The sequence below is a fragment of the Aspergillus vadensis genome (genome assembly GCF_003184925.1).
Source record: "Aspergillus vadensis CBS 113365 unplaced genomic scaffold BO88scaffold_22, whole genome shotgun sequence".
Classification (NCBI taxonomy): Eukaryota; Fungi; Ascomycota; class Eurotiomycetes; order Eurotiales; family Aspergillaceae; genus Aspergillus; species Aspergillus vadensis.
The window spans coordinates 602175-626962 of record NW_020292060.1 but is presented as its reverse complement, the minus strand read 5'-3'; the positions used below and the strand labels follow the sequence as shown (position 1 = coordinate 626962).

General features: G+C 52.7%; 9 protein-coding genes across 9 annotated transcripts; 6 read left to right on the top strand and 3 right to left on the bottom strand.

The window, feature by feature from the left end:
- Nucleotides 1-1156: 1156 nt before the first annotated feature.
- On the top strand, nt 1157-3252 carry BO88DRAFT_437520 (putative integral membrane protein (Pth11); the record flags this gene model as incomplete). The annotated part of the gene is made up of 8 exons (XM_025709625.1): nt 1157-1856; nt 1923-1990; nt 2059-2244; nt 2311-2374; nt 2427-2435; nt 2487-2569; nt 2632-2772; nt 2839-3252. Coding segments are annotated over exons 1-8 (1179 nt in total), but the record flags the coding sequence as incomplete, so codon positions are not given.
- Nucleotides 3253-3646: 394 nt separating this feature from the next.
- Nucleotides 3647-5354, bottom strand: mcsA (putative citrate synthase Cit1). Its single transcript, XM_025701369.1, has 3 exons — nt 5141-5354; nt 3955-5091; nt 3647-3906 (listed from the first exon to the last, which is right to left on the bottom strand). Exons 1-3 carry the CDS (start codon nt 5195-5197, stop codon nt 3703-3705), a joined length of 1398 nt encoding a protein of 465 aa, XP_025560025.1. The 5' UTR covers nt 5198-5354; the 3' UTR covers nt 3647-3702.
- An 805-nt stretch (nt 5355-6159) lies between these two features.
- Nucleotides 6160-10066, top strand: BO88DRAFT_407158 (putative mRNA-nucleus export ATPase (Elf1)). The gene is made up of 4 exons (XM_025707349.1): nt 6160-8426; nt 8475-9041; nt 9090-9764; nt 9817-10066. Exons 1-4 carry the CDS (start codon nt 6370-6372, stop codon nt 9869-9871), a joined length of 3354 nt encoding a protein of 1117 aa, XP_025560024.1. The 5' UTR covers nt 6160-6369; the 3' UTR covers nt 9872-10066.
- A 265-nt stretch (nt 10067-10331) lies between these two features.
- Nucleotides 10332-12184, top strand: BO88DRAFT_371137 (choline transport protein). Its single transcript, XM_025704194.1, has 3 exons — nt 10332-10938; nt 10984-11921; nt 11995-12184. The coding sequence occupies exons 1-3, from the start codon at nt 10457-10459 to the stop codon at nt 12129-12131; spliced, it is 1557 nt and encodes a 518-aa protein (XP_025560023.1). The 5' UTR covers nt 10332-10456; the 3' UTR covers nt 12132-12184.
- Nucleotides 12185-12393: 209 nt separating this feature from the next.
- BO88DRAFT_445837 (beta-glucosidase) lies at nt 12394-15818 on the top strand. The gene is made up of 3 exons (XM_025710241.1): nt 12394-13041; nt 13090-13261; nt 13307-15818. The coding sequence occupies exons 1-3, from the start codon at nt 12511-12513 to the stop codon at nt 15739-15741; spliced, it is 3138 nt and encodes a 1045-aa protein (XP_025560022.1). The 5' UTR covers nt 12394-12510; the 3' UTR covers nt 15742-15818.
- A 2026-nt stretch (nt 15819-17844) lies between these two features.
- On the top strand, nt 17845-18712 carry BO88DRAFT_490192 (putative IgE-binding protein; the record flags this gene model as incomplete). The annotated part of the gene is made up of 2 exons (XM_025712754.1): nt 17845-18144; nt 18233-18712. The coding sequence occupies 2 exons, from the start codon at nt 17845-17847 to the stop codon at nt 18710-18712; spliced, it is 780 nt and encodes a 259-aa protein (XP_025560021.1).
- A 353-nt stretch (nt 18713-19065) lies between these two features.
- BO88DRAFT_428152 (uncharacterized protein) lies at nt 19066-20164 on the bottom strand (the record flags this gene model as incomplete). Its single annotated transcript, XM_025709064.1, has 3 exons — nt 19066-19116; nt 19200-20063; nt 20126-20164. The coding sequence occupies 3 exons, from the start codon at nt 20162-20164 to the stop codon at nt 19066-19068; spliced, it is 954 nt and encodes a 317-aa protein (XP_025560020.1).
- Nucleotides 20165-20856: 692 nt separating this feature from the next.
- Nucleotides 20857-21997, top strand: BO88DRAFT_347216 (uncharacterized protein; the record flags this gene model as incomplete). The annotated part of the gene is made up of 4 exons (XM_025703368.1): nt 20857-21073; nt 21129-21370; nt 21431-21601; nt 21668-21997. The coding sequence occupies 4 exons, from the start codon at nt 20857-20859 to the stop codon at nt 21995-21997; spliced, it is 960 nt and encodes a 319-aa protein (XP_025560019.1).
- A 510-nt stretch (nt 21998-22507) lies between these two features.
- Nucleotides 22508-24535, bottom strand: BO88DRAFT_394025 (malate synthase). The gene is made up of 4 exons (XM_025705130.1): nt 24136-24535; nt 23453-24078; nt 23036-23389; nt 22508-22971 (listed from the first exon to the last, which is right to left on the bottom strand). Exons 1-4 carry the CDS (start codon nt 24494-24496, stop codon nt 22684-22686), a joined length of 1629 nt encoding a protein of 542 aa, XP_025560018.1. The 5' UTR covers nt 24497-24535; the 3' UTR covers nt 22508-22683.
- Between the last annotated feature and the right edge of the window lie 253 nt (nt 24536-24788).

Below are 24788 nucleotides of genomic sequence, written 5' to 3'. Positions count from 1 at the left end.
GTCGGGGTGGTCGGGTATTTTACTTTTTACTGTATGCTGTATGCTGTGGTCCGTAAGTACGGAGTTCACTCTGCTGGTGGTGGGAAATGAGATGTGTATGCACGGATGGGGAGGAGATTAGTGGTGGTGATGCTGCGGGAATAATTAATAGTGCTATAATAGTGTGAGTTATAGCTGGGGTCTCCTGGTTAGTCGAGGAATTAGTAGTACTGTGCGCCTCACTTGTGCAGGAAGGAATAGCAGAAGAAATGAAAGAAATGACAATAATTGGCATAATAATCATTGTTGGATCGGATCATCATGGCTGAATAAACCTAATTAGTTTGTTTTTTGGGTGTTATGATGGTGATGCTGTGTACAAAGTACGCAGAAAGAAAGAAAGTTGAAGGAGGAGAAAGTCGGTTACGTCCACATCCACATGAACAGAACATGAACATGAACATTAACATGCCATGCATGCATGCTCAGGTCCCCGACACACACACACATAGCCGCCCAAGGCAGGCAGATAGATAGATGGATGCCATGGTTCCTCCAGTGTTGGATGATGATCGACACTCCCCCAACTAAAATCAATGTCCACTAGACAAGGGCCTCCCCTGCTAGTTTACTTCCTACTTCTTACTTCCGGCTACACCGACTAATTCCTAACCTACACAGTACACACACAGAGAAACCCCGAAAGTCCATCTAGTTAGTTACTCAAAGGTCACACTGAATTCTTTTCCGGTGAGTATGATTCGTGCTCTTTATCCCCGACGCGATCGGGATATGAAATCACCAGAGATGCGGTACCGTGGATGATAGCTCTTGAAGGTTTAAACCTTGTTTTAGTTGTTTTGATGGGTTATGGATATGGATGTTGTGGTGACAGCATGGGATTATTCGGTGAGATGAGATTTGAATCAATAATAATAATAATAATAATACCCTTGTCCTTGTTTTTCTTTCTTTCTGTGCACATTGCTTTTGTTCTCTACACTAGTTTTACTTAGCTGTCAATCTCCTTGGTAGTTAGTGGACATGATCCGTGCCCTAATTAGTCTGCATAAAGTGGACCCGCGCATTGACCGAGACTTGACCTTTCCCACCTATCAATCATTATTCCCCTCTTCCTCGTGCAAACTCCCATGCAGGCACATGCGTATCTCATCACGAGCCAGCGTCAGGCTCTAGCATTATGCAGAGGGAAAAAAAGAAATGAAAAATAGTACTAAACTCTCATTAGCCTCTGCACACGAACCAGACCTCCACTCCCGGCTGTGTCCTGTTCTGTTCTGGTCCGGGTGCGGCCGTAGACCGTAGATTGAGTTCAGATCAGGTCTGGGTCGACACATCATCCATCAAAATTCCTAATTCCTTATTTGCATAATTAATTTCAGGAGATTGGAGGTAGGTTAGGTAGGGTAGTGACATAGCGGTAAACACTTTTTCTTCTTACCTATCCTCTTTTTCCTTTTTATTTTTCCCTTCTTTTCTTTCCTGCAGGGGGGAGAAGAGGCGAGAATGTACTTTCTTGCATTTGCGTATTCATCATATATTAACAAACCCCATCGCTCAGCTCCGCCCCCCTCGATTCTGAAGCTGATTTCTTTGGGTTGTTCTTAGATGAATAATTGATGATTGACTTCAACATGCCGAAATGGGCTGGGTCTACAATCTGACCGTCCCTGATCCCCACAGTCATGTCACTCGCGTCATTGCCATCTGTCTCGTTTTCTCGATCACGGCTTGTTTGGCGGTCTTCTTGAGGTTGTATATTCGCATTCATACAAAGAGGTCCGCCTGGTTGGATGATTTTGCGGCGCTATGGAGTGCCCTGTTGGCGATGACGTATGCTGGGATTGCTGTTGCGCGTGAGACATCCCATTCTTCTCTCCACCATGTTGATATACTAGATATACTGATGTTGGTTTGGGTAGAAACAAGATGGGGTCTAGGTCTAGATGCGAAATACTTCCCTGATCAGAACGTGGTCATGTTCAGCAAGGTACATACATCCCCATCCCAACTTACATCATCAACCTGAATAAATGGAATGGCTAATGATGTATGTAGATCCAATACGCCGGTGGCCCCGTCTACACCCTTGCATTACTCGGATTCAAAGTCTCCCTGCTGTCATCGTACCTGCGCATTGGGGGCTTCGTGCAGGCGTACCGCGTGACGATCATCGTGGCTATTGTGGCGGTGACCTGCAATCAATTGGTGTTTACTTTCTTGCTGTTGTTTGCTTGCAATCCGGTATGTTCCCCCACCTTCCCTTTTATCAGATAATGAGTATATGTGCTAATGTATGTGTGTGTGTAGGTTGCTCGTCAATGGGATACAAGTCTCCCTGGATCATGCATAGATACGGTAGCGTCTTATTATGGTATGCCCTCCCATACACCCAATATATACATGATATACTAACAATGAACCAGCTCTCGCAGGTAAGCACCACCACGTATCTACATCAGGAGAATGGAAACTAAGAAAAACAGGAACTAGTCTCGGCTTCGACATAATCATAATCGCCCTGCCCCTCCCCGTCCTCCTCACTCTCCAACTGCGTCTTCGCCAGAAGGTACATCCCCTCCCTGCCTCCTACTTCTATTCCCATAACCCCAACTAACAAGAAATATATAGGTAGCCCTAGTCGGCGTCTTCGCCCTCGGCTTCTTCATAACAATAATCCAAATAATCCGGATCTTCACAATCAAGAACCTAAAAACCTACACAGACAGCCAACCCATCGTCATCTGGTCGGATGTGGAAATCAGCTTGGGCGTATGTCCCCATCCAATCCCCCACTCTTATCTCAATTCATACTGATGTTTATTGATAATGGTAAAGGTAATAATAACCTGCATCCCAACCTACGGCCCGTTCTTTCATGCCTTCGCATCCACCCTCAGCTCCAGCTACAACAACAACCGCACACATACCACCAACAACACGTACAATAACCCGCATAATACCTACGCTACGCTGACGTATTTGACGTCGCCGACGACGACCACGAGTATGTCGTATCCGTTGCGAAAGACGCAGACGAGGAATACCACTGCTAGTTCGATAGTCACCAATAACGGGGGTCGGAAGAAAAGTCGTGATCTGGTGGATGCGAGTTTAGATGAGGTTGCTCGGGGCTTGGGCATGGGTGGATTGGGACTGGGGCTGGAGAGTGGGATGTTGTTTGGGACGAGTGCGAGTGAGGAGGGGAGATCGGTGAGGAGTAGGAGTCGGAGTCGGAGTCGCAGTCGGAGTAGTTGTGGTGGTGGTGGTGGTGGGAGAGGGAGGAGTTGTAGTCCGAGTGGTGGGTATGGAGGGGTGTGGGATGGGAGCGGGGTGGCGCCGACGACGACGACGATTTGTAGTTTGCCGGCTGTGGCGAGGGTGAGGGAGGGAGGGTTTGGGGGTGGTGGTGATGAGGATATGTTGGAGGCGGGAGTTGGGGGAGGGTTTGGGGTGAGTGCGGTTGGGGGTGGGAGTTCGAGTAGTATGGTTACGGGGAGTGCTGGGGTGAGTGCCAATGGCAATAGCAATGGGAATGGGAGTGGGTGGAGGATTCAGAAGATTATGGAGGTTAGGGTTGAGAGGGAGTGATCTCTCTCTCTTTCTCTATTGGTATTAATGGAGTAATATGGGTATAACGAGATATGACTTCTAAATGATGCTTGCTTACTTCAGGCTAGATACAACAGTCAATATATCAACTCACTTGCCAACCAATCCCTTCAGGTTGATACTCTTCGGTCGCTCGATCGGCAGTCCCAAGGCCCGGTCCCAGATCAACTGCACCAAGGGTCCCAGGGCCCGACTCACGCCGAAGGTTACCGTGTAGTACAGCGGCTGCTGGAAACCATAGTGGTAGAACAGCACGCCAGAGGCGGCGTCCACGTTGGGGTGGGGGTTCTTCGTCTATGATGTGTTAGTCTGATACTGAGAAAGTGGTGGACAGGTACATACCTTTCCATGCTGCGTCAGCACCTCCGGCGCAATCTCCGAGTTCTTCTTGACCAGCTGGAACACTGGGTTCGCCTGTACGTCTGCCCGTGTCGCCGCAAAGTCCATCAATGCCTCGAATCGCGGGTCCGGCTTGCGCAGCACGCCGTGTCCGTAGCCCGGCACCACCCGTCCCGACTTCAACGTGTCCCAGAGGTACGTGCGCACCGACTCGTCCGTCACCTGAGTGCCAATCTTCTCCTGCATCGCCAGAATCCACCGCAGCACCTCCTGCGCCGCCAGTCCGTGCAGCGGGCCGGCCAGACCAAGCAGTCCTGCGCTGTAGCTGAGGAACGGGTCGCTGAGGGCACTGCCCACCAAATGCGTCGCGTGCGCCGAGACGTTGCCGCCCTCGTGGTCGCCGTGCAGCGCCAGGTACAATCGCAGCAGGTCGTGGAAGTCGCTATGCTCGGCTCCGCCCTTGCCCAGCAGTTCGGCAAAGTTGTGCGACCAGTCCTGTGTCGCGTCAAGAGCCTGTGTGCCGACCTGGTCGATCTCGTTCGGTCTGAACACCAAAGCAGCCACACGTGGAATCTTAGCCAGCAGCGAAATGCTGTCGTCGAATGTGGGCTCCCAGTAGTCTGCCTTGTTCAGGCCGCGCTCGTACTCCTTGGCGAAGGTCGACTCCGTGTTCAGTGCTGCAACCGCCACCGACAGCTGCGTCATGGGGTGCATATCCTTGGGAAATGACTTGATCAGGCCCAGGATGTGGTCGGGGAGGTGTGATTTCTCGGCAAGCTCGCGAGAGAATGCGCGCACCTGGCTGGTGGTGGGAACCTGGCCGGTCAGGAGCAGCCAGAACATGGCCTCCGGGAGCATTTCAGTTCCCGTGGTCCCCTTGGGCAGTTCACGTTGGCAATCCTTGATGGTCTTGCCGTGGAAACGGATACCCTCCTCGGGGTCGAGAACGGATCCCTCCCAGAGCATGGACTTCAGGCCGCGCATGCCGCCGATGATGTTGCCCACCTTGACTTCGCCGACCACATCGTCGCTGCGGGCCTTGACTTGCTTGAAGAGCTCGCGTTTCTCGGGAATGACGGATTTCAGGGCGGTTTTAAGATCGGATTCGGTGCTGTAGAACCGGCCGGAACGGATCTTGGCCTGGGGTTGTCAGCAATGATAGGCAAGCTATCAAGGGGGAGGGGCGTACCTGTGCCAGCCGGCTGGCATGACGGGTTGTTGGACGTATCGGCAGGGAGAAAGACATGATAAGAGTTCTGGGAGGCTGAATGTGCAAGCAAAGACGAGAAAGAGAAGGGATTATGTGCAAAGAGCAGAGTACAAAGCAGAGTCAGGAGAAATTCACCCGGGAGGAGGGCGAGAGGCCGTCGGTTGGCCGCGGTGTTGAGGAGCCGAGGCAAGGAACGGCTGCATGCGGACGGTCAACACAATCAGCCATAAGCAGTCAGCGTCTATCCACCCTCAATTGTTGCACATCCTCACCGCCGATGCGAGACCGAGCCGGCTGTCGGACTAAATCGGTAGTGTGCAGTAGAGCGCGCGCTGCTCTTTTAGTTATCATCATGGTGTAATTAGATCCATTTGGCTGCAGATCCCGTGTCGCCGTGCCTCGGGGGGACCTCTGTGAGGGGTCGATCGTAGACTGCGGCGAGGCGACATCGGGGCAGAGGGAGATCCAACCGAAAGAGCAGAGGAGTTGAGTTTGTCCCATGCATTCCCTTCACAAGGCCATGGGAATGTGACGATGGATGTTCGGGACAGCAAAGGGAAGAAGGGGAAGCTGATCCTCCCATTTGCAAGTTGCAACTCAGTGGATGCGAGACTCCATTTTTGGTCCGCCGAGTGGAGCCCCCGTGCGGGGTAAGCCCAATCGGGCAACGGCGGCGTTATGGCAGCCTGAGGCATAAGGAGCTGAGATTCAGGCAGAAATAATCTCAAACTGACACCTGATATATAAGGCAATAAGGGTAAAGATGACACCTAGTATATCAGGCAGGCAAGGGATCAACACCGCCACAGCTCAGCCACGCGTGCCTGGATGATAGGCTGTCAGCCCCTCGCCTCAGGCAGAGATTTCATCGCCGCCCGATCCAATGGGCCGCCGCCTAAAAATCCTCAGGCTCGTTATCGGCCCCGCCTCCATCTTGTTTTTCCTCTTTGCGCTCGCCTTTCAACTTCCCTCGCCTCGCCTCTCCTCTCTCCCCCAAATCTCCCCTCTTTGTTTCTTCTTCTCCTTGTTGTATACCCCGTTCTGTTTCTCTGTTTATACGCATCCTCGCCGAGGATTGCCCACTAAAAGTTTTGGTCTCTTTTCTTTTTTTCGTCCTTTTCTTTTCCGCTTTTTTTTTCTCAGCCTGCCCGCCGCCCCGGCCGGTGTGAGAGGCCCCAGAACCCCAAACCCACAGATCCTACGATATCATGCCTCATCCTGAAGATCCTACTCCAGCCATGACTACCGTCGTTTCCAAGACCCCCTCCGGCGTCCCTCCCACTGCGGATGAGGTCAACTCCATCCTGAACACCATCTTCCAGGCTGAGACCTCTCAGCAGGCGCTCGATGCCTCCTACGCCCTCACCAACCTGTTGATCCAGAGTGTCGGCTGCTCCGGTTTCCGTACATACAACATCCTGCCCCCGATCAAGAAGGCTGCTACCGACAAGAAGAATGGCGCCCTCCGCGAAAGTTCCATGCTCATTTTGGGCGCCCTTTTCGAGCGATTCCCCCGCGAACACCCTCTGAGCGAAGTCGTCTTCCTTCTGCAGGACGGCGGTGTCCTGAACCTGGCCCTCGATCTGCTGGCCGATAAGGGTGCTGTTGTGCGCGATGCTGCTCAGTACGCTATCGATGCGCTGTTTGCCTGCCTCAAGCCCGAGGCTTTGGTCAACGCCCTTCTTCCCGCCCTCTCCGCCTATCTCAATCAGAACACGGCCAAGTGGCAGGGTTTCGTCGGCGCCTACAGCCTCATCGAGAAGATGGCTACCAAGTCGCAAATGGGCACTGGATCCCTGGACGAGGAGCGCGAGAAGGACCTTTTGCGCGAGGCCATGGGCAAGACCCTGAAGGATCTGATCCCGTTGGTCGAGTCCGGCATGCACGATTTGAAGAACGAGGTCGCTAAGAAGGCCATCAAGGCTATGAATGCTCTCACTACTCTTCTGTCCAACGACGACGTGGCTCCCCGCATTCCCCTTTTGATCAAGACCATGGAGCAGCCATCCGAGCAGACCTTGCAGAAGGCCATCCACGCCCTGTCCCAGACTACCTTCGTCGCCATCGTCACCTCCCCCGTTCTCGCTCTGCTCACGCCTCTGCTCGAGCGTTCTCTTAACGCCCCCACGACTCCCCAGGAGACCCTGCGTCAGACTGTCGTCGTCGTGGAGAACCTCACCAAGCTTGTCCACGACCCCGCTGAGGCTCGTACTTTCCTACCCAAGCTGAAGCCCGGTGTCCAGCGCGTCAAGGACCGTGCTTCCCTGCCCGAAGTTCGTGAGCTCGCCACTCGTGCTTTGGATGTCATCGAGAAGGCCATGGCCGATAAGGATGTGGCTGCTGGTGTGGTTGTAAAGATCACCCCGGAGGAAGTCCTGGCCGTGCTGGAGGCTAAGATCCAGGAGCACGGCGGCCTGGCCCGCCCTGAGGACGCCACCTTGTTTGCTCTGGGTAAGAACTATGTCGCCGAGATGGTTCGCGAGGATGTCAACTGCCGCATGCACGACCGTATTCCCGCCTGCATTGCCCCGTACCTGCGCGGTCTGCTGCACGAGGACAAGCACGACGCTGTCGCCGCCGCCGTCCAGGAGCACTTCGTCGAGGAGGACCACCGCAAGTTCGGCAAGCCCATTCCCGACGACCCCAACGAGGTCGAGATCGTCAACGCCAACTTCTCTCTGGCCTACGGTGGTATGCTTCTGCTGTCCCACACCAACCTTCGTCTGCTGAAGGGTCACCGCTACGGTCTGTGCGGTCGCAATGGTGCTGGTAAATCGACGCTCATGCGCAGTATCGCCAACGAGAAGCTGGAGGGCTTCCCCCCGCAGAGCGAGGTTCGTACCTGCTTCGTCGAGCACAACCAGGGCGAGGATGCCGATCTCAGCATCTTCGAGTACGTCTCCAAGGATCCCATGATTGCTGCCGAAGGCGAGGAGCACATCCGTAGCGTGTTGCTCGAGTTCGGCTTCACGGACGGTCCCGAGGGCCGTCAGAACCAGCGCGTGGGCTCCCTGTCCGGAGGTTGGAAGATGAAGCTCGCTCTGGCGCGTGCCATGCTGCGCAAGGCGGACGTCCTCCTGCTGGACGAACCTACTAACCACTTGGATGTGGCCAACGTCAAGTGGCTCCAGGAGTACCTGAAGAAGCACACTGATATCACCAGTTTGATCGTCTCTCACGACTCCGGCTTCCTCGATGAAGTCTGCACGGATATCTACCACTACGAACAGAAGAAGCTGGTCTGCTACAAGGGTAACTTGGCTGAGTAAGTACTCCGTGTCGTTGATGTATACAACACACTAACAGTAGACAGTTTCGTCAAGGTCAAGCCCGAGGCCAAGAGTTACTACACCCTCTCGGCGAGCATCGTACAATTCAAGTTCCCTCCCCCCGGTATTTTGGCTGGTATCAAGTCCAATACTCGTGCCATCCTCCGCATGACCAACTGCACCTACACCTACCCCGGCGCCAGCAAGCCTTCTCTGAGTGATGCGTCCCTGTCTCTGACTCTGTCGTCCCGTGTTGCTATCATTGGTGGTAACGGTGCCGGTAAATCGACCTTCATCAAGATGCTTACGGGTGAAACCATCCCTCAGACCGGTAAGGTCGAGAAGCACCCCAACTTGCGTATCGGTTACATCAAGCAGCACGCCCTGGAGCACGTCGAGATGCACCTGGAAAAGACCCCCAGCCAGTACCTTCAGTGGCGTTACGCCAACGGTGACGATCGCGAGGTGTACCTCAAGCAGACCCGTATCCTCACCGAGGAAGACAAGGCTCAGCTGGCGAAGCCGGTAGACCTGGGTGATGGCCGTGGACCTCGCCGTATTGAGGCGCTCATGGGTCGTCAGAAGTGGAAGAAGTCCTTCCAGTACGAAGTGTAAGTATTTATCGAACTCTTAACACTGTTCATCGCTAATTTTTGCAGTAAATGGGTTGGCCTTCTTCCCAAGCACAACACCATGATCTCCCGCGAGACCCTGCTCAACCTCGGCTTCTTCAAGCTCGTCCAAGAGTTCGACGACCACGAGGCGTCCCGCGAGGGTCTTGGTTTCCGTGTGCTCGACGCCAAGGTCATCTCGAAGCACTTCGAGGACATTGGTCTGGATCCCGAGATTGCCAACCACAACGAAATTTCCGGTCTGTCCGGTGGTCAGAAGGTTAAGGTCGTGTTGGCGGGTGCTATGTGGAACAACCCTCACTTGCTCGTCCTGGACGAGCCGACTAACTTCTTGGACCGTGACTCCCTGGGTGGATTGGCTGTGGCCATCCGTGACTTCAAGGGTGGTGTCGTCATGATCTCTCACAACGAAGAGTTCGTGGGCGCTCTCTGCCCCGAGCAGCTGCACGTCGCCGACGGTCGCATCGTCTCTCGCACCAACACCGCCATCTCGCTCGACCGGTTCGAGGACAGCGCTGCCAGCTCTCCTCAGCCTGGCAGCACGGCCGTCAACTCCACTGCCACGAGTGCGGCTGCCTCGGCCGTCAACTCGGGAGCGGAGGAGCAGGGCGAGCTGAAGTTCAAGGCTAAGAAGAAGAAGAAGCTCACCCGTGCTCAGCTGAAGGAGCGTGAGGCCCGCCGCCGTCTCCGTCATCTTGAATGGTATGTCTCACCCTCCTGTTCTAAAGTACTTCTCCCTTACTGACTCTCGCAGGCTCCAATCGCCCAAGGGCACCCCCAAGCCCCCGGATACTGATGACGAGGAGTAAATGCATTGTTAAGTTATGATTTTGTTTGCATCGGCAGCGGTGTGATTAGACATGTTCTGGCTTTGGTTCCTTATAGACGGCTGGTTTATTGCTTGATTAATGAAGCTTGACGAGTATATAGATGTAGACTTGCTCTGAATGAACTTTTTGCACATGACTTTCGTCTCAAATCGATAGTAAACAAATAGTTCGATGTTGTGTTACCACGTGTGTCCACGTGCCTGTGCGTCCCCGCTGCTTATACTTGCTGTTCCTGTGTGCAACTCTTTGTTTCTGCACAGGCTGGTGATCTCATCGTGAAGTCGGGAACAACCTTGCCAAAGAAAGCGGGGATGCTCAGTACGGCCTCGCTCACGTCCTTGGCAACCTCGGGGTCTCCGGAGCTGACCGACAGATTGGTATCCCCCTCATGCAACTGGCTGTGTTTCTCGATCATCCGACGAGATCGGCGGGTGGCCAATGCAGGTGCAACGCCTGCATACTACGCTGCTATTGTTCCCCTCGCAGCCCACGCGACTATTTCCATCCCCTTCCCCGCACATGAAATGACTTTTTACCCCGGAACCAAAACACTTTCACGAAAATATGGAGCGACCCAAGACCAACGTGTCCGCAGTCAGTCCGACCAGCGACAATTCTGCACACCTCGACGATGACGCGAGAAGGCTGGCGGAGATGGGCTATACCCAGGACATGCAGCGGAACTTCTCCGTGCTGTCTCTCCTTGGGGTCGCCTTCTCCCTGGCAAACTCGTGGTTTGGGATCTCCGCGTCCTTGATCACAGGCATCAACTCTGGAGGCACCGTGTTGACTATCTATGGCATCCCGTGGATCGCTTTCGTTTCGACCTGCGTTGGAGTCAGCCTGTCCGAATTGGCATCAGCCATGCCCAACGCAGGTGGCCAATACTTTTGGGCCAGTGAGCTGGCACCGAGGAAGTATGCGTCTTTCGCATCCTATCTGACCGGCTGGTTGGCTTGGGCAGGCGCCATCTTTACCTGCGCCAGTGTCGCTTTAAGCTTGGCCTCTGCTGGAGTTGGCATGTGGCAGCTAACACATCCGGACTTGTATGTTTTTATTCAAGATTGGACCACAACTTGCTGACGGTGTAGTACTCCTCAACCATGGCATTCCGTGGTAGCCTACCAGCTGGTCAACTTCTTCTCCTATCTGTTCAATTGCGTCGGCAAAGTGCTTCCCACCGTGGCCACCACAACCCTATACATCTCCCTCATCTCGTTCGTTGTCATCCTGATCACCGTTCCTGCGGCAGCTCCTACACACGGGTCGGCTGAGTTCGTCTTCGCTCACTTTGTCAACTCGACGGGCTGGCCCTCTGACGGGATTGCATTCCTCGTGGGTCTAATCAATCCCAACTGGATCTTCGCTTGTCTTGACTCGGCCACCCATTTGGCCGAGGAAGTCGGTCAACCTGAACGTAGCATTCCCATTGCGATCCTTTGTACCGTATTGATCGGCTTTCTCACGTCGTGGACCTACTGCATCTCCATGTTTTTCAGCCTGAACAACCTCGATGAGATCCTCAATACTCCGACCGGCGTGCCCATCCTCGCTCTGTATTACCAAGCCTTGCAGAACAAAGCGGGCGCCATTGTGCTCGAGACGTTGCTTTTTGTCACCGGTATCGGATGCCAAATTGCCTGTCATACCTGGCAATCCCGCCTATGCTGGTCCTTTGCACGAGACCGGGGCCTACCCATGTCATCGTTCCTCTCCCAGGTTCATCCCACGCTGGATGTGCCACTGAACGCGCATAGCGTGAGCTGCTTCATAGTGGGTCTTCTGGGGCTGCTGTACCTTGGTTCGTCGACCGCCTTCAACAGCATGGTCACTGCGTGCATTGTGTTACTCTATGCCTCGTACGTGGTGCCGATTGTCTGCTTGCTGTGGCGTGGACGGGATAATCTCAAGCACGGTCCCTTCTGGCTGGGGAGACTCGGCTTGGTGTGTAATGTTGTGGTTCTAGCATGGACCTTGTTCTGCCTGGTTATATATTCCTTCCCCTCGGTATATCCGGTTACCACGGGCAGTAAGCCGCCCCAAAGCAACAACCCCTTATCCATTTGCCTTGATATAACTACTAACTCGGTGACTATTACTAGATATGAACTATGTCTCTGCAGTATATGGGGTAGTTGCAGTGCTGATTGCCCTGGATTGGGTGTTGCGGGGACGCCGGTCCTTCCGGGGACAGACGGCGCGACACATGGAGGCGGCGGAGGCGACTCTCACTCAATAGTTATAACTACAACTAGTACTAGCTATATGTTCACTTCTTTTTATCTATTGGCGTCAACATTCTGCTCAGTATAGTTCCAAGTCAGGGTCCCAGCAAAAGTACGGTCCAGATCATGATCGGCCCGCAACGTCGTAAGCCATCAGATGGACGCCATCGTGATTGGCCAACCGCGGGGCGGGTGCCTTGAAATGATGGCTCGTATCATTACTCTTTTGCGCCCAGCTTTCTCCACGTCTGGCCATTCCCATCCACTCTCTTGCCATCCCAATCTCCCCTTTCTCCCTCCTGGCCTGGTCCCTTCTTTTTTTCTCTTTCTTCCTCCCCTTGCTTCCTCTCGAATCTGGAATCTATTCCAATGCTCCTATCCCCGTAAGGCACCATGCCGCTCCCCTTTCGGGACAACTCTTCCTCCGGCAGGAAATCCTCCCAGCAACAACGCTATACCCCCCTACATGAATCTATCCCCGAAGAGGTCCACGATGACCGCCGCTACTCCGAAACCTTTACCCTCTCCGACCTCTCCGATCCAGACCTTGATGAGGACTCCCGCATAAAGCTCCGCCGCGTTGACAACGCCAAGAGGTCCAACGAGGCCTCCGCCTACGCTAACCGCCGCTCCACCGATGTCGAAGCATACCTGGATAGCATTACCGAGGCGGAACAAGAGCTACTGGCAGCGGCGAGACAGTACGAGCTCACTGATGACAGCGACGATGGAGATTACACCGTGAAGAAGAAGGGACATCACCGGAGAACTTCCTCTTTCCGGAGACATACTCCCCGCACCGGATGGCGGGCATACTATTATTCTCGATGGCTGTGGCGGACGCTGGTCGTTATTTTCGTCGCACTGGGTATGATGGTCTGGGCATTCTTGAATTTGGCTTGGTCGGAAGATGAGTTTGAACGGGTTCGTTTGATATACCTGAGTTAGTGGGTGTGATGCTGATGTCTGTAGGATATGACGCCGGCGGAGTCTTGGTTTCCTACGCCAAAGGGAGGCGCGCTCGAAGAATGGGCAGAAGATTATAGGAAAGCGGAGGCACTAGTCAGCCAGATGACCCTTATCGAGAAGATCAACATCACTACCGGCATTGGATGGCAAATGGGGCTTTGTGTCGGGAATACAGGTATGTCAGGTTGAAGGCTATGGATGATAGTTACTAACTGCTCAGGCTCCGCCGATTTGGTCAAGTTCCCCTCGCTGTGTCTACAGGACGGTCCCCTCGGATTGCGTTACGCCGACCTCATTTCTGCCTTCCCCGCCGGTATTACAACAGGAGCGACCTGGAACAGAGATCTGATCCGACAGCGCGGTGCGGCTCTGGGAGAGGAGGCTCGGTTAAAGGGCGTCAACGTGTTGCTGGGCCCGTCAATGGGCTCCCTCGGCATGATGCCTGCGGGCGGTCGCAATTGGGAATCGTTTGGCTCGGACCCTGTGCTGCAGGGTGTCGCCGCGGCGGAGACCATTCGCGGCATCCAGAGCAACGGCGTCATGGCCACTGCCAAACATTACATTTTGAACGAGCAAGAACATTTTCGGCAGCCAAATGAGTGGGGAATCCCCTCAGCCATGTCGTCCAACGTCGGCGACCGTGCTTTGCACGAGGTGTTTGCCTGGCCGTTTGCCGAGAGTATCCGGGCTGATGTGGCCAGCGTCATGTGTGCGTACCAGATGGTGAACAACAGCCATGCTTGCGAGAACAGCAAGCTGCTGAATGGTATTCTGAAGGATGAGATGGGCTTCCAGGGATTCGTGCAGTCGGACTGGTTGGCCCAGCGGTCAGGTATCAACAGCGCCCTAGGGGGTCTGGACATGAGTATGCCGGGTGATGGTCTCCACTGGGCGGACGGAAGGTCCTTGTGGGGACCAGAGCTGACCCGCGCAGTGTTGAACACCTCCGTCCCGATGGACCGGTTGAACGACATGGTGACCCGTATTGTGGCCTCCTGGTACCATCTTGGCCAGGACTTGTGGCCTCGGCCTGCTCCGGACGGTGATGGCGGGCCTACCTTTTCCTCGTGGACCAACGATGAGGTCGGATGGTTGCACCAAGGGTCTCCGGATGACGAGGCCTACGGTATCGTGAACCGGTTTATCAATGCTCAGGGCGAAGGCGAGAATGCACACTCCATCATTGCTCGCAAGGTGGCGGCCGAAGGCATCGTGATGGTGAAGAATGACCAGAACACACTGCCATTGTCCCGCCGGCCAGTGAGCCCATCCGGTGGTCCCTATCGGGTGGGCGTGTATGGCGATGACGCCGGACCGGCCGGGGGACCCAACGCCTGCCCAGACCGGGGCTGCAACCAGGGTACTCTGGCCATGGGCTGGGGTAGTGGCACGGTAGAGTTTCCCTACCTAATCAGTCCGATTGACGCTCTGAATACCGCCTGGGCCACCGAGATCGACATGCACTCGTACATGCGGAATGCCGTGATGCCCGCCGATGCTGCCGACCGAGATCTATGTCTGGTGTTTGCGAACGCTGACTCTGGCGAGGGATACATCTCTTCGGGCGGCATTAACGGCGACCGCAGCAACCTCTTCCTGCAGAAGGGCGGCGATTCGTTGATCAAGACGGTAGCCAACAACTGTGGCGGGCCGACCGTGGTGGTGGTGCACGCCGTGGGCCCGGTAGTTGTCGAGTCGTGGATTGACCTTCCAGGGGTCGCCGCAGTTCTGTTCGCGCATCTGCCCGGACAAGAAAGTGGCAACGCTCTGGTGGACGTGCTGTTCGGTGAGGTCGATGCCAGTGGCCGGCTGCCGTACACAGTGGGTAAGAGGCTCGCCGACTACGGGCCAGGCGCGCAGGTGCTGTACGAGCCTAATGCTCCGGTTCCCCAAGTCGACTTTACGGATGGACTGTACATTGACCACCGTTATTTCGACCGTCACAATATCACGCCGCGGTTCGAGTTTGGATATGGGTTGTCTTACGCTACGTTTGAGTTGGCCGAACTGCAGGTGAACGCTTTGCAGTCCAAGTCGCGGCTCCCCGCATCGAGGCCTCCAGCCATGATTTCTCCCCCAGAGTACGATCTTGAGCCGCCGCGCAACGAATCTTTCTTCTTCCCACCAGGATTCAACGTCGTCAGCAAATATATCTACCCCTATCTTCCATCTCTGGATGGTACTGACCCCGCAAACTACACCCACTACCCGATCGGCTACGACAAGCCGCGGACACCGTCACAAGCCGGCGGTGGCTTGGGCGGCAACCCGTCTCTGTTCGAGGAGATGGCGAACGTGGAAGTGCAGGTCCGAAACACGGGACCCCGGTCAGGTCAGACGGTGGTGCAGATGTATGTCTCCTTCCCAGAGGAGGTGACCGAGGAGGGCGACTGGGTGGAGGTGCACGAGCGGAGCTCTAGCAAGACAAAGATCGAGCGGGTGCCGGAGAAGATCGACTTTCCGGTGCGTGTGCTGCGAAACTTTACCAAGGTGGCCCTGGAGCCAGGTGAAGCGCAGACAGTGTCGATGAGTCTCAGCCGAAAGGATCTGAGCTATTGGAGTGTGCGGCAGCAGAATTGGGTGATGCCGGACGGAGATTTTGAGATCTGGGTAGGGCAGAGTTCGAGAGATCTCCCGTTGCGAGGATACTATTAGATTCGAGTATTATTAGATTTTCATGTACATATAGATTTGCTATCAATGATTTTGAAGGAATTTGCAGATCCCAGATGCGCTTATAGTTGTATTCCAGGCTTTTAGCTTACTGCTACCTCGTTTTTCTCTCCATGGCGAACCATCGTCAGTAAGCGGGGTACCTGGAAAGGACAAAGTGAACGAGCCAGGGAATATTTGGGGTATATTGTTACACCCCATCCACGACTACCACTTTCCTTATTTCAAGTAACCTCCAAAAACTAAAATAAATGCAATAAAAAGGCCCTCACACAAGGCCACCGACGGATACTCCACCGTCTTACGACACAAACACAGCGCAACTGCCTTGACAAGCGCGAGAAATGACAAGCGCGAGAAATGACAAGCGCGGGAAAGCACTCCTACCTATTCTACCCAAGCCTCACCATGGGCTGGAGGGCGGGGCAGTGCAACGCGCAAGGCTATCATGTGAGAGCGCGCCAACTGCCCGCAACTTAGCAGTAGCCCTCTCACCTTTTCCTTTCCATTTTCGGACTAGTAAGTACTGCGCTGCATGAATCCAACGGTTGTGTCCTGGTATGATTCGTTCAATAGTACCTCCCCCCTGTTGTAACTACATGGACTGATTGGCCCCTTCATCAGGTTTCCATCGCTTTCTCATGTGTGCCATGCGAGGCGAAGAGTGTGCGTGAAGACGCGTGAAAGACGCGTTTTGTGAGGGAGGATGAGGGGGGTGCAGTCTGTACAGAGTAGAGTAGGGCATAAATTGACCCCCCGGGACTTTCTCATAGTTGTTTGTTCTTTACTCTGGACAGTTTCATCCTGTCTTTCTCATTACTTTTGTTATTCTCATTTTCACAGTAGCTCTTATTCTTTTCCCTTTCTTTACATATCTACTATGCCATTTTCCTTATCCCTAAGCATTTCACAGCGCCCCGCTGTGATTGGCGGAGCGAGAAACTCGCTGTGGTTGAGGATTTTGTTCAGGGGAAGAACACCATGGAACGAGTGCTCTGTTATCGAATTGGGTGGCTGGATGAGCTGGAGAGGGACGAGGGTCGGGGCAGTAGTGATGGGGGTGTTCTGGAGCTCGAGTTGAAAAAGTTGGAAGGTTAGTTTTGGGCTCTTGTGGATGAGAACAAGGGGGTGTTGGTTTTATGGTTGTTGTTGTAGGTTGGGAATTTCATTCTCAGTAGTCTTCGTGGTGGTGTGGTATTTTCGGGGAGAAGGATACGCTGAGATGGGGTAGGATGGGGTAGGATGGGGTAGGATGGGGTAGGATGGGGTAGGATGGGATAGGATACGCTGAGATGGGATAGGATGGGGTAGGATGGGGTAGGATGGGATAGGATGGGATGAGGAGACGGGGTTATGTGGATGGATGGATGTGGACTACATGAGGTGTGCGGTATGGATGTGAATGGGAGGGGGGATACAACTCTACTCGTACTTACTGCTAATATTTCGGGAATGAGGAGCCATAGATAGCAATTCAGATTCTTTTACTTAGTATTTCTCGGTGACATGACAGGAGGAGGTAATTGGGTGTTGAGATAATGTTGTTCTGCTTAGTCCGCTTGTTATAAACTTCTGTTCAAACCAGACTGCCAGTAGTGAGAAGTGATTTTAGCATGTTTTTTTGAATCGAAGAGCGATAGCTAAAGTAAAAGCCGGTTTCGACCCTTTATAAAGAGGTAGTTAGGGTTTCTTCAAGGAATATATTCCACCATATCAACAAGTATCACATGGAAGATAATCACCTATGCTAATTAGATTTTCTCCCACTGTCCCAACAGCACCTACAATAAGTCATTGAGTCTCTTCTAACGCTCAACTTAATCATGAGCTCATATCCATCTCCGCAGCACCAAGTATATCCCCGCTGCGGGAATACCTTCCGACCCAACCCTACCTAGTCCAACTCCAACACCAACCCAGTGGAATACTTCTCCGGATGACCTCAATGACGGTCACATCAACACTACTACCATAGATCTTCGTATAAGAAAGCCCTATCCCAGCCCATACTACAATTTCTTCATCTACTACACATCACAGCACATTCCATTCCATCCCCAAAGACACTGAACGAAGAACCAAACCATGAACCTCCTAACCCTCCTCCTAACCGCCCTCTCCCTCCTCCCCACACCCTCCTACACCCAAGAATCATCATCATCATCATCCTCCTCCTCATCCTCCGACGAAGACACCTCCTCCACCTCCTCCTTCACCGTAACCGCCTACCGCTCCAACTCGCCCATCAACAACCTCGCCCTAACCATCTTCTCTGGCCGCTTCTACCTCGGCGGCCGCACCTCCTCCTACTGTCCACCCGGCGTCGCCTCCGAAGGTGAATGTCCCCCAGGAAACGAGACCATAATCATCGGTGATAACGGCCTGGTACATTCCTACCCTCTTATCCCCTTCATCCCCATCCCCCAATCCAAATCCCAACTAACACTCCCCCTCCGGGGGCCTCAACCACCAGTCCGTCTCCGTCCCCGGCGGCCAACAAATCTACATCCTCTCGACCGGCGCCCTCTCCTTCACAGCCCCACACTCCTCCTACATGCCCCCGGGCTCCTCAACCGGCCCATTCAGTTACACGCCCGGCACACCCTACGGAAGCTGGAATTACACGGGATCTCCGGGTGGGTTCATTGCCTGTCCTGTGAAAGGCGGAGCTGGAGGAGGGAGCAGTAGTAGTAGTGTGCCTGGTGGGTCATCGAGTACACCGAAGCCGAGTTCAACGCCTACGCCTAGCAAGCATTCTGGGACGCCTTCTTCGTCGTATGTGAGTCCGTCGGTGAGTCCGTCTGCGACTCCTGGGGCGGGAGGCGGTAGATGGATTGTGTATGTTAATTGGAAGAATGCGACTGTGCCGGGAGGGAATGTTAATGAGTGTTTGGGGTTTGGGGCTAGGGCGTGGGGGAAGAATGCGAGTGTGGGGGCTTGGGAGTATATTTGATCTTTGTTTTTTGTGGAGGGCTTGGGGGGTTTGGATGGGGTTAGGGTTGAAAAGGGGATTTAGTCAGTTTGTATAAGGGTTGAAATGGATGAGGATGGTGTGGTGGTGGTAGTTACTGGTGGTCCATTGGTTTGTTTGTTTGTTGGTATTGAAAATGCATGCATTTAATTTGTTTATTTGGTTATATGTGGTTCATGATAGGAATGGTTTTCGTTAGGATGAAGTATGATAATGTATCATGCATTTAACATGGCAAGAGGATTCGTGTGAAACCAATGTGTTCATTCCATATTCCTCTGTCGTAATGCTCTCAACTGCTCTTGACAGACCATCCTGTCTAATTCGTTCAGCTATCAGACCGTGCTGATCCGAATGTTAGACTCCTTCCCGAAAGTGACTGCAGTCTGGTTTGGAGAGCATATGTCAGTCGACGATAGGTGCTAATAGGATCACTTGGGTTGATTAGCCTAGTTTTTAGAATCCCCACCAGCTGGCAACATTGGTCGATCTGTTCCCGCAGATCGTCTGCCAGCTTGTTGGTTTCTTCTTGCAGCCTATACTTCAACGCTGGCATGCCACCGGTCGAGGCACTTGTCGCTTCGAAGGCTGGTAGAGGCATCTGGGCTACAACGCTCTCGTAAAGGGTCACAGTGTGAGCGAGTGCGGTATAAGTCAGCATCAAAAGGGTTAGGCTGCGATTTTCCTCCTCCGCTTCCAGAAATTTACCTACTACGTTAAGGGAGTGTTCTGTCGTTCTCATTATTATGTCCACTTCTGGTCTGTTCTTGGTGTAATGCTCAAGCATGTAAGTAAACCCTGCGTAGCTTAAGATGTCATTGGCTCCAGTAGGGTCCGCCGCGTTTTGGGGGTCCGGATTTGTAGGCTCTACTGTTTTTTTGCGTGATTCATTGATGCATTCGGCATACCCTGGAAAGGGTCCACTATGATAGCCGTGCAGGTAATTGGAGTCTGGGCCGGCAGCTGGTCCGCTAGAATGGAGATACTCCGTTGGGTACTCGCTGTATGCATTTGACTGAAATGAAGTGCGAGCCTGGACTGGAGACTTCGTAGCACTTTCTGGATCCCAAGGGGAATATAGTAGAGCTTCAGGCTGTTCTTCCGGCTCGTACCCGGAGGGTGTTTGGGCGATTGTTGATCTTTGGATGATTGGGGAAGAGGGATAAGAAGCAGAAGGGTGGTTGATAGAATTAGCTGGGGCTGGAGTCGACAAAATATTGCTGCTGCTCTGCTCAGCGCAAGGCTTCTGTCGTCTGCTTGGCTTATATCCCCCTGGAAGGTCCACACAGTCAATGCTCTCCTTGACACAATGGACGCAGTCACTATATTTGAGCTGTCATTGTGGTTAGTTCACGAATCGAACGAGAATACACTGGTGAAGTGATCTGACCATACCTTGAAACGACCGCAGTTGATGCACTGAGATGGTGTCATGTCTGTAGTACTGGGGTTTAGATTTTGTTGAAATCAGTCAGGCAGGAGAATGTGATACTTGTAATTGTAGCAAGAGTTCGTCTCGCGGTCTTCTGTAACTTGACCAGTATAAACGGTTATTGTATAAGTGGAGAGAGAAGCATTTATACCACAGTTCAACGGATGTTAGAGTGACTCTTCATGATCACTACTTCTCGGTATTTACCGAGAAATCCAAGCCGCTGGTGAGCTGCTTGTATTCACCCACTTCAAGCTCCTCAGAGAAGCATAGAATGATTTGGATATCTGCATCTTGATCGTTGAATACGAGCATTGCGGAACTGTAAATCAGGTAAGCTTGCAAACAATAGAATATCTCCGTATCATCGATGCACGAGCATCTTGACTACGATTAGCATCCATACAGAAGATTACTCTGTGATAAGAATGTTGTTGGAATACAGGCAAGACAATGCCACCTCCCTTCTTTGTCTAAGGTATAATGTGGCTAGCTCCGCGGCTGCCTAGTTGGGCTCGCATCATACCTACGTCTTACACAAAGTCTACTCGAACATCAACACAATCGACACCACCATGGTTCTTTCCAATGAAATGATTTTCACCTTCTTCCGTTCAGACGCTCCAGGCTCCTTGCAATTTTTCAATCCACCGCTAGCATGTCCTCTCCTGCACAGCAGCAAGATCTCCCCGGAATGTCCCCAGATATCGAAAAAGCCAGAGAGCGCATCTCCCGCTACTCCAACCAGGAACGACTCCACGAGACCAAGCTGAAAGCAACACTAGACGCATCTCTCCAATGGCTACCAAACGGCGGGAAAGAAGCCCTCGCTAGTGAAATCCTAGACGCAACGACTGATGATAGGCTTCACGAGATCTTCTTCAATATTCTCACGATCCTAGTCTGGCCAGGTAAGTGATCACTCGAGAAGATAACAGAACCAGTACCACTGACATACGAGACAAGCCATACTCCAGTCAGAAGCAAGCGAAGTCAAAACATCCCCAGACCAGCTTAGTCCTTTGGGAAATCACCAGCAAGGCACAGAGGAAGATTGCCTGAAGCGTGATGGCTCCTGCTGCGTCGTTACAGGGGCTATGGATGTAGAAACGTATTCCGACAAAGGCAGACCAGAGGGCTTGGTTAGTACCCATGTGCAGATAGCGCACATCATGCCGTATCTCATTTCCTACTGGAACCAATCTGCAGTGAGTTTCCCCCCTGTATCTATTGATTGTCTGCCAGTAATACAGATAATTGAAATATAGATGATGACCACTGTCTGGAATACCCTATGCCGCTACTTCCCTGCCATTCACCAAGCCCGAATGAAAGCCGGTTGCGCCAATGCCCTAGTCAACAGCCTATCAAATAGCTTCTTGATGGATATTCCAACGAATCTAGTATTCAGTCGTTTCGCTCTCGCTTTCGAAGAAACCGTAAGTCACTACTTTCACATCATTATTCCTTCTACTTCATTATATTGATACCCCCGGATCAAACAGGACCGCCCAAACGTCTACAAAACCGTACGATTCAGAGCGTGTCCAACTAGCCTACTGATACCCGATGAGATCGAGTTCAAGCCAATAGCGGCGTCTGGTTCAGAACATCTGGAACTACCCAGCAAGGATCTCCTCGATTGCCACTACCGTCTCGCACAGATCCTCAACGCCTGTGGTGATGATATGGCTTTCTTACCTGGTAAATACCGGGATCATTGGAAGTACCAGATCAGGTGGTATGTCCAGTCAATGCTCGATGGGGATGCTGATCTTAGTGGATATTTGAAGACTGCGCTATTGGGGCGGGCGGTAGAGGGTGATAGTAGTTGATACTATATTGGATTCTCAAGTTAAGTTGTAGCTAGTTAGTTATGTACTGGTCTGAAATTGCAATTAGTATTAGTACCTTAATCTGTTTTATGGTTACGCATTTTTCTATTTAGGGTTGTTGTACCATCATGTAGAGGATCCAGCTAAGGACACCATCACCTCTCTTTAATATCAATCAACATGAATAATATGGTTCTACGTATCTCGCTACATTAATGAATGTGATGACTCATTCTTGATAGCTGAGGTATTGGAAAGACAGGACATGTAGCATGACATTATCAGGTGGCAGCAACTCATGTAATCGATACCGATGAAGTCTTAATTTATCCTCTCCTAAGTTGGTCTATAGACCATACTAACATATCAACAGCAGAATAAAACAGGACTACTCAACGCTGAACTAATGAGATTACATCTCTATTCCAAAGTGGGCTAAATCCTTCAACTTACAATTCATACTGATAATAATCCTAGAGGAAATGCATTCATTCATTCAATATATGATATGCCATAGTAGCAATCGCAAGAGCAATGATGATAATAACAATGATAATAAGTCCAGCCTATCAAACCCACAAACCCATTCATCCTAATAATATGAACAATTAAAACCCATGCCATAAACATATCGTAACACCATTACGTCCGAAATCAACTGCAAGCAAGCAAACTAGCTACTCAGCTCACAGCTTAGCAGCCGGCTCGGCCTTGCCCGCCGACGAGATCTCATTGTACAACAAACTCGTCAGGAAATCGGCATAGTCCTCGCCCGTCACCTGGCCGGCAAAGTACCGCGCTGCGAGCTGGAACTTGTTGCCCTGGGGACCCTTGGCGGCCAGACTGTCAGCCTGCTCTTGCAGGAGACGCAGAGCATATGCCTTGTCGACCTTCTTGCCGTCGGATGTGGTGATGCCGTGGTGCGTCCATTGCCAGAGCTGACTGCGGGAGACTTCGGCGGTGGCGGCGTCCTCCTATTTCTTTGTTAGTATACATTCTATATCGTGCGTGAGAAATAGGGAAGAGATTGGGACGTACCATCAGGAAGTTGATGGGAATGCAGCCCACACCGCGGAGCCATCCCTCCATGTAGGACAGACCGATGTTCAGGTTCTTGCGGATGCCGTCCTCGGTGATCTTTCCGGGGACGTTGGTGTTCAGGAGATCGTTGGCGGTGATGTGGACGTCCTCACGGCGGACGAACAGCTGGTTGGGGGTGGGCATGTAGGTGTTGAAGATCTCCGAGGCGATGGAGGCCAGGGCAGGGTGGGCAACCCAGGTGCCGTCGTGGCCGGCGCGCACTTCACGCAGCTTGTCGGCGCGCACGCTCTCCATGGCCTTGTCGTTGGCGGTGGGGTCGTTCTTAATGGGGATTTGAGCGGCCATGCCTCCCTGTAGAATTATTAGTATCATCTTCAAATAACGCTTTGATATTTCCGGGGGGAGTGGACCCACCATAGCATGAACTCCTCTGCGGTGGCAAGTCTTAATCAACAACTTCACATACGCATCCATAAACGGCACGGTCATAGTAACATCCGAACGATCCGGAAGCACAAAGTTGGGGTGCTTGCGGAACTTCTTAATGAAGGAGAAGATGTAATCCCAGCGACCACAGTTCAATCCGGAGCTGTGTTCGCGCAGCTCGTAGATAATCTCATCCATCTCGAACGCCGCCGAGATGGTCTCGATCAGCACGGTACCACGGATCGTTCCGCGCGGCATACCAATGTAGTCCTGAGCCAGGTTGAAGACGTCGTTCCACAGACGCGCCTCAAGGTGCGACTCCATCTTGGGGAGGTAGAAGTACGGGCCGAACCCGCGGGCAACGAGCTCCTTGGCATTGTGGTAGAAGTACAGACCAAAGTCGAACAGACTGCCGGAGATGGGGGTGCCGTCGACAGTGAAGTGCTTCTCGTCGAGGTGCCAGCCACGAGCGCGAGCAATGAGGGTGGGGAGCACGCGGTCTGTCCGCAGCTTGTATTCCTTACCACCCTGTGTGAAGTCGACCTGGCGGCGGATGGCGTCGTAGAGGTTAACTTGGCCGTTGATCATGTTTTCCCAGGTGGGGGCGCTGGAATCTGTTTGTTGTTAGATGCTATTCTCTCTCACATATACTCCGGGAAGGAAGGGCGTACCCTCAAAATCAGCCATGTATGTCCAGACATCCGAGTTCAACGCGTTGACAACCATCTTGCGATCTGTGGGACCGGTGATTTCCACACGGCGGTCGACGAGACCCGGAGCCGGGGGAGCACCCTTCCAGGCATCGTTTTCACGAATGTGCTTTGTCTCGGGCAGGAAGTCGGGGAGGTGACCCTTGTCGATCTCGGCCTGGCGGTCAATGCGACGCTGGAGGAGGGCCTTGCGAGTAGGGTTGAAGGTGCGGTGGAGGATGGCGAGGAAGGCACAGGCGTCCTTGGTGAGGATCTTGCGAGCTTCCGAGCTCACATTGCCGAGGATGACGACGTCCTTGAGTTGGGTGTCGACTTGCACCATGGTGGAGGATGGATTGAGAGTCTTTATCTTATCGGGAAGTATATGAGGGGGGAGGGTATACTAGATACTATCCGGACCGGCAGGATAGAAGTACTGGAGATGAGATGATATGAAGAAGGAAGTAGCGAAGAAGACTTTCAAGAACAACCAGCACTATTATAAGCTACCAGATGTGGAGGGAGAGCAAGAGAATATATGTTCTACACAGCGACTACGTCAGTCCCACCATTCACTTCACTAACCGCGGTCCATGGGGAGTCCCGATAAGCTGGATTGAACCCAAAATGAGGGC

Bases quoted from the DNA above. Each gene is read 5' to 3' on its own strand.
- BO88DRAFT_394025 (XM_025705130.1), bottom strand. From the start codon at position 24,496: ATGGTGCAAGTCGACACCCAACTCAAGGACGTCGTCATCCTCGGCAAT. The intron at 24,079-24,135 runs GTACGCCCTTCC...AACAACAAACAG, and splicing joins ATACATGGCTGATTTTGAGG to ATTCCAGCGCCCCCACCTGG. The intron at 22,972-23,035 runs GTACGTCCCAAT...ACAAAGAAATAG, and splicing joins TTCCCATCAACTTCCTGATG to GAGGACGCCGCCACCGCCGA.
- BO88DRAFT_371137 (XM_025704194.1), top strand. From the start codon at position 10,457: ATGGAGCGACCCAAGACCAACGTGTCCGCAGTCAGTCCGACCAGCGAC. The intron at 10,939-10,983 runs GTATGTTTTTAT...CTGACGGTGTAG, and splicing joins CAGCTAACACATCCGGACTT to TACTCCTCAACCATGGCATT. The intron at 11,922-11,994 runs GTAAGCCGCCCC...GACTATTACTAG, and splicing joins ATATCCGGTTACCACGGGCA to ATATGAACTATGTCTCTGCA.
- mcsA (XM_025701369.1), bottom strand. From the start codon at position 5,197: ATGTCTTTCTCCCTGCCGATACGTCCAACAACCCGTCATGCCAGCCGG. The intron at 5,092-5,140 runs GTACGCCCCTCC...TGACAACCCCAG, and splicing joins ATGCCAGCCGGCTGGCACAG to GCCAAGATCCGTTCCGGCCG. The intron at 3,907-3,954 runs GTATGTACCTGT...AACACATCATAG, and splicing joins TGCTGACGCAGCATGGAAAG to ACGAAGAACCCCCACCCCAA.
- BO88DRAFT_445837 (XM_025710241.1), top strand. From the start codon at position 12,511: ATGCCGCTCCCCTTTCGGGACAACTCTTCCTCCGGCAGGAAATCCTCC. The intron at 13,042-13,089 runs GTTCGTTTGATA...TGATGTCTGTAG, and splicing joins CGGAAGATGAGTTTGAACGG to GATATGACGCCGGCGGAGTC. The intron at 13,262-13,306 runs GTATGTCAGGTT...CTAACTGCTCAG, and splicing joins GCTTTGTGTCGGGAATACAG to GCTCCGCCGATTTGGTCAAG.
- BO88DRAFT_407158 (XM_025707349.1), top strand. From the start codon at position 6,370: ATGCCTCATCCTGAAGATCCTACTCCAGCCATGACTACCGTCGTTTCC. The intron at 8,427-8,474 runs GTAAGTACTCCG...AACAGTAGACAG, and splicing joins TACAAGGGTAACTTGGCTGA to TTTCGTCAAGGTCAAGCCCG. The intron at 9,765-9,816 runs GTATGTCTCACC...TGACTCTCGCAG, and splicing joins CGTCTCCGTCATCTTGAATG to GCTCCAATCGCCCAAGGGCA.